The sequence below is a fragment of the Grammomys surdaster genome, unplaced genomic scaffold (genome assembly GCF_004785775.1).
Source record: "Grammomys surdaster isolate TR1022 unplaced genomic scaffold, NIH_TR_1.0 125756, whole genome shotgun sequence".
In the NCBI taxonomy this organism is placed as follows: Eukaryota; Metazoa; Chordata; class Mammalia; order Rodentia; family Muridae; genus Grammomys; species Grammomys surdaster.
Window position 1 is genome coordinate 823980 of NW_021620588.1, and position 6000 is coordinate 829979.

General features: G+C 47.9%; 1 protein-coding gene across 2 annotated transcripts in view; it reads right to left on the reverse strand.

Annotated features, from left to right (window-relative positions):
• Irak2 (interleukin 1 receptor associated kinase 2) overlaps positions 1-6000 on the reverse strand; it is a 57104-nt gene that overhangs the window by 20303 nt on the left and 30801 nt on the right. For both annotated transcript variants that reach the window (XM_028788665.1, XM_028788663.1), the window contains exons 4-6: positions 3951-4057; positions 1395-1595; positions 1247-1311 (exon numbers count right to left, since the gene is read on the reverse strand). In XM_028788665.1, the coding sequence (XP_028644498.1) occupies positions 1247-1311; positions 1395-1595; positions 3951-4057 (373 nt within the window). The remainder of the gene's footprint in view (positions 1-1246; positions 1312-1394; positions 1596-3950; positions 4058-6000) is intronic.

Genomic DNA, 6000 nt, shown 5'->3' on the forward strand with positions numbered 1-6000 from the left:
TTCTGCCCAGAAGGAGCCATAGACACTGTGAACACTGAAAACACAGTTGTATACCAATAAAACTTTATTTTATGTCATCTTGCATTCATGGACTATGAGATATCCTTCTTTAGATTTGTTTCAACCATCTTAAAATATAATAAAAACAGGGCCAACTATGGTGGCATACACCTTTAATCCAGCACTTGGAAGGCAGAAGCAGATGGATCTCTGTGAGTTTGAGGCCAGCCTGGTCTACATAGAGAGTTCCAAGCCAATCAGGCTACATAGCAAAACCTAGTCTGAAAATAATAAAACAAGCCAGGTGTAGTGGCTCACACCTTTAATCCAAGCACTTGGGAGGCAGAGGCAGGTGGATCTCTGTAAGTTTTAAGGCCAGCCTGATCTACATTGCAAGTTCCTGGATAGGCAGGGATACACAGAGAAACCCTGTCTCAAAAACAAAATAAACCATTCTTCGATCTTGAGCTATATAAACAAACACACACAGAGGCAGCTTTAGATCTGTGGATCTCCACATGTCTAGTGTTGAGATGGGTTTGCCATTAGATCATCATCTGTTTGCCTGTTTCAAAATGGGATAGGAAGGATCTCTTTCTTTTTAAGAAAGGAGGAGGTGAAACAAGCCAAGGTTTCTTGAGAATTCTAATTTTTGCTGCATAACAAGAGCATAGACTCTGGACACAGTCCATGAAGACTCACACTCTGGCCCTGCTACATACTAGCTGTGTGGTCTTGGGTCAAACACTGAGCCTCTCTGGGCCTGGACTTACACACCCATACAACTGTGGCCCTGGGATCTGTGCTGCCACATTCTGGTGACGATGGATTGAGCTTGTATATGCTACGACCAGAGTATGTGGCCCAGAGTTTATATGTTGGAAACTGAATCCCTACATTTGTCATCAGAGGTATTTGGAGGCAGGATGCTTAGGAGTAATGAGGGGTAGGGGAGGTCATGGGCTAGGGCTGTACAAGACGGGGAGAGACCCTCAATCTCACTGTGTGACGCTCGCTGCTGTGGTATCGGCTATTTGAGGCCTCAGTGGATGAACTCTGACTTCCCAGCCCCTAAAACCACGAAATAAACAAACTTGTGCTTTAGAAACCACCCTCTCTGTGATGCTCTGTGACGGCAACAGAAAATGGCCCAGAACAATACTGGCAATGCTCACTGCTTGCCTTGTACACAGGAAGTACTACCTGCTGTCATCATTAGGCCAGGGGCTCTGCACAGGAAACTCACCTGAGGCAGAGCTGCATCTCTGCCTGTAGGAATCTGTCCATGGACCCTGCACTTGAGCCGGCCACCTGTGGGAAAACACACAGCCCCTGAAGACCCATCCAGCCTCAGCCCCAGGCCTCATTGCTCCCCGCAGACACCCTCACCTCACCTCCCGGAGCTTCTTGAAGGCGAAGGCCACACCGTTCCTTTGTCCCCGGTAGATATTGGCAAAGGTCCCCTCGATGATTCGGTGGCTTTCGTCAAAGTCCTCAGTTGCGTGAACGACATCTGCTTCACTCCAGAAAAGCCTGTCTCCGGGAAAACTCAGAAGCTTTTCCTGCTTGGGGATGGACGTGGAAGTGCTGCAATACTGGGGGTTGAGAGAGAAGAGTGGGTGGTGACCATGAAAGCTGGCCATCCCTGTCCCCCAGGGGTCCCTGGGATACCAAGGGGCTTTCCCTTCTTTTTTTACAAGTGGTAACAGAGTTCAAATAATCCCAATCTCTAAGCAGGGTTTTGGAGGCGGGCACATATGGAAGACTACTCAGAAGTCCGGCTTCTATGACTCCCCTTGCAAACACAGGCGCACAGAAATTGATATTTTTGAAGTTACATAAACTCTTATCAATCGTTCTGGAAAATATTTCTAGGAAAGTATTCTAGGAAAAAAAAAAACAGGCAATTAAAGATGAATGTGTCCCCTGCCAGTTAGATCCGCTGGGATCAGCTTGTCGAAAATAAGAATGAAGCCAGCAAGATGGCTCACTAGGTAAAGGCTCTCGAGAAGCCTGGCAACCAGAGTTCAGTCCCCAGGACATAAATAAACTCCTGAAAGCTGTCCTCTAACTTCACATGTGTGCCACAGCACACACGTGCCCTGACATATACATACATACAAACATACAAACATACATACATACATAATAAATGTAGAATAAAAATTTTAAAGATTATGTACAAAAAGAAAAAGAAAACAAATGTTAATAGAAACTTTCTTATAAATAATTTTTTAAAGACGTATTTATGAGTGCTCTATCTGCATTTATACCTGCATGCCAGAAGAGGGCATACGATCATATTATAGATGATAGTAACCCACCATGTAGTTGCTGAGAATTGAACTCAAGACCTCTGGAAGGTTTTGGGTTTTTTGTTTGGTTAGTTGGGTTTTTTTTGAGACAGTTTCCCTATGTGGCCATGGCTGGCCTGAAGCATACTACGTAGACCAGTCTGACCTCAAACATTTGGAAACCTGCCTGCCTGTTCTCCAACTCCTGGGCCTAAAGGTCCGTAACGATTCAACCATCTCTGAAAATGATTAAGTTACAGATGTTTATTAATCAGCCCAGGAGTTGCTGCTTTCTCCCTTAGGGCCAAGCCCTCAACTTCTCAAGAACATAAAAACTTTTGATATCTTGAAAAACAAAAAACAGGGTTTCACTATGTCACTCTGGTTAGCCTTGAACTCACTGTGTACACCACATTAGCCTCTAACTCACAGAGAACTGCCCAGCTCTGCCTCCCAAGTGCTGGGATTAAAGGCAAGGGCTACCACTCCAGGGTTTATCTTTTCAAATTAGAAGGAAAGGCTGGACATGTCCATAACCACAGCAAGCAGGACTCAAAGGTAGGAGGATTCACAAATTCAAATCCAAACTGAGCTACACAGTGAGATCTTATCTCAAAAATAAGTAAGGATGCAGCTCAGTTGGTAGAGTGACATGCACAGGCCTTGAGTTCCATCCTTGGCACACATACACTGGGTGCGGTGACACATGCCTGTTATCCAATAATTTGAGGGGTGGGAGCAGTAGTACAAGATTATCCTCAGCAAGTTTGAAGCCAGCCTGGGCTACATAGAACCCTGTCTCAAAAAGAGTAAAAAGCTATTTCCTACTTTTCCCCCTTGGCTGGGGTGGGACCCAGGGATGTCCCACTGGGCTGTGCCGCATACTAATGCTTTCATTTCTAACCCAGTGTGAATTATAGTCATATTACCAATATAGGTACAACAGTATCTGGAAGCATTAGCAAACAAGGGTGAAAGTAGCCACAGGAGTAAAGTCAAAGAACACTCTGGAACCCAAGTCAAAGTGCAGGACCACTCTGACTGTTGCTCAACTCTGACAAGAAAATGGGGAGGGCTGGGTGGTTGTAAACTAGCTCCTGTAACTGCCCGTGTAGGCTGTACTGGCTCTGGTCTCGCTTATACCGGGCCATTGAAAACAAAGGTCCTGTTGGGCTTCATAGTGAAGGCCTGTCCTTCCAGCTGTTCCTCTAGAGGCTGAGACAGGGGGATCACAAGTTCAAAGCCTGTCTGTGATCCTTAGTAAAAGCTTGCTAAAAACAACAAACAAAACACAACAAACAAAGAAGAAAAAAGAGGGGCTGTAGTTATAGTTCAGTAGTTGAATGTAGAAGGCCCTGGGTTCAATCCCCACTGTGGCAAACATGAATCCTGACCTAGGCTAGGATTCAGTATGAGGCTGCTTCGTTAGGCCCTGAATAATGCCCCAAAGACACAACCTACCAAGACCCTCAAACAGTGCAGCACACACTCCTCATTCTGCTGATGAGTATCCTTAGTCTCGGAAGCTTGGAGAGATGTTCATGGGTCCCTTGTCCTCCCCACCCCCACACTGGTCTCAGGGAATGAAGAAACTGTTTCTGAGAGGACCAGGAGGAGCCAGGACATGATTGGAATAGAAGCAAAGGGTGGGTTTACCTTAGATTGGGGAGAGTCAGGTACATCAGTTTTCAGGGAACAAGGGACATCCTCCTGGCATGGAAGCTGGCGTGAGGCCTGCTGCTGGTTCCCAGCTGTGGTGGTCCCTGGAATGGATGACAGGGTCAACACTCATCCCGAAGCAACCCTCTCCCTCAGTCAGTGCTGTCACCTCCTGACACCATGTGCCAGCTGACAAGCTCCATGGGTGTCATTCCGTTTAAGCCTGGTGACATCTTGCAACAGGTGCAATCTATCATCTCTAATGACAGGAGGAAACCAGGAAGTGGGAGGTGTCCTGAGCAGCCCAGGTCACACGATGGGGGATGCCCCTGTGCTGCCCCACTGCCTGGCAGAGGACACAGAGAAACCTCCACTGTGGTTCCACAGCAGATGCTGTTCACCAAGCACTCCCAGGGGCCCAGGGGAAAGTAAGGTCAGGAGCAGAAGGGACCACACAAGCATTCCACCTGGGATGGCCCGAAGGACTGAGGAAATTAAAGAGTACTGAGGGAGGCTCAGCACTCACTCAGTAAATACCCAGGCATGGTTAGTTAGCACTCCATCCTGTGGTTACCTGTAACCAGGAGTGACTCAAGCAACTATCGTGCTACTTTGCAGAAGGGACTCAGTATCCATAGACCCTGGTACCCTGCAGGAATCCTGGAACCAGCCCCTCAATGGCCACTGGGTCACCAGAAGGCTGCTCATCACTGACACTGGCTGATGGAGGCATGAGCACTCTACTCGCATGGGTTGGCTGGCTTATTTTGGTTTTTTGAGCCAGGGCTTCTCCGTGTAGCTCTGGCTATCGTGGAGCTCTCTCTGTAGACCAGGCTGCCTTTGCCTCACGAGAGCTGGGATTAAAGGCTTGTGCCAGGATTTTTCCATTTTTAAATGTTTTCAAAGAATTGTCTAAGACTTTCCCGGATGGCGAGGCAAGGCAGAGTAGCAGAGCCGATGCCGAAACCATGGACCAGGCATGCAGCCTGGACAACAGCACAGAGCCTTCAAGGCACTGCTTTCGTTGTCTGTATAGACACTGCAGATTCTTGATAAGAAATGACACATACTACAGCCCATACCACACACAAACACACACCCCACACCATACCATACACACACACAAACCACACACACTGCACCACAAACACTACACACACTACATACACTGTTGTCACGGTGGATCACAGAGGGCCTAGCGTGTAACAACTTCCTGCCTGCCGAGCGCTGCACAGGTTCATGGACAGTCAGGGACACACTGCAGGACCCATTCATCTCTACATAAAAGTCCTCAAAACACACCCATCTAAGTCCCAGACTTTTCCCCTAAAATAAAAGGAATCCTCAAACAGCAGCTTCCCTGGACAGCACACGAGCCTGGAATCCGGGGCTTTCCCAGGCTGACCGCCTCAGTAACCGATGGAAAGAATAACTCCTCCAGTTTCGACTACAAAAACAGAAGAGTGACTTCCGCTTCTGTGGGAGGGACTGCAGGGACAGGCCCAGTGACCCAGGCACACCTGCTCCCCAGGGCCACTTAGGAAAGTGAGCCCTACAAAGGCTAATGGTGAAAGCTCAAAGAGGGCCCTGGCACCTCCCCACTCTTCCTCCACCTCCACTCTCATTATCTTTCTCCCTTTGGCAAAGGAACAGCATTTTGGAATGGCTCTGAGGGCCCCTTACCTGGCAGGAATTGGGGTAAAGCACATTTTTCCCCCTTCCTTCAATATCTTTAGTTACAGAAAACAGTCCTCGGCCTAACATTAACTGCCCCCCCACACACACATGTACAGACACACACGAGCACACACACACACACACACACACATACACACATACACACCTTTCCTCCTCTTCCATTTTTGAGATGGGGTCTCACTATGCAACCCTGGCTTAGGAACTGGGTATAGAAACTGTAGAGGGCACGGGGTCCTTGTGCTCACAGTCTGACTCCAGGTGTGTGTGACTTAGACCACACTAGATCCTCCTCTACCCCCTTAGCTATATAATTCTCCTCTCCTCTCCTCTCCTCTCCTCTCCTCTCCTC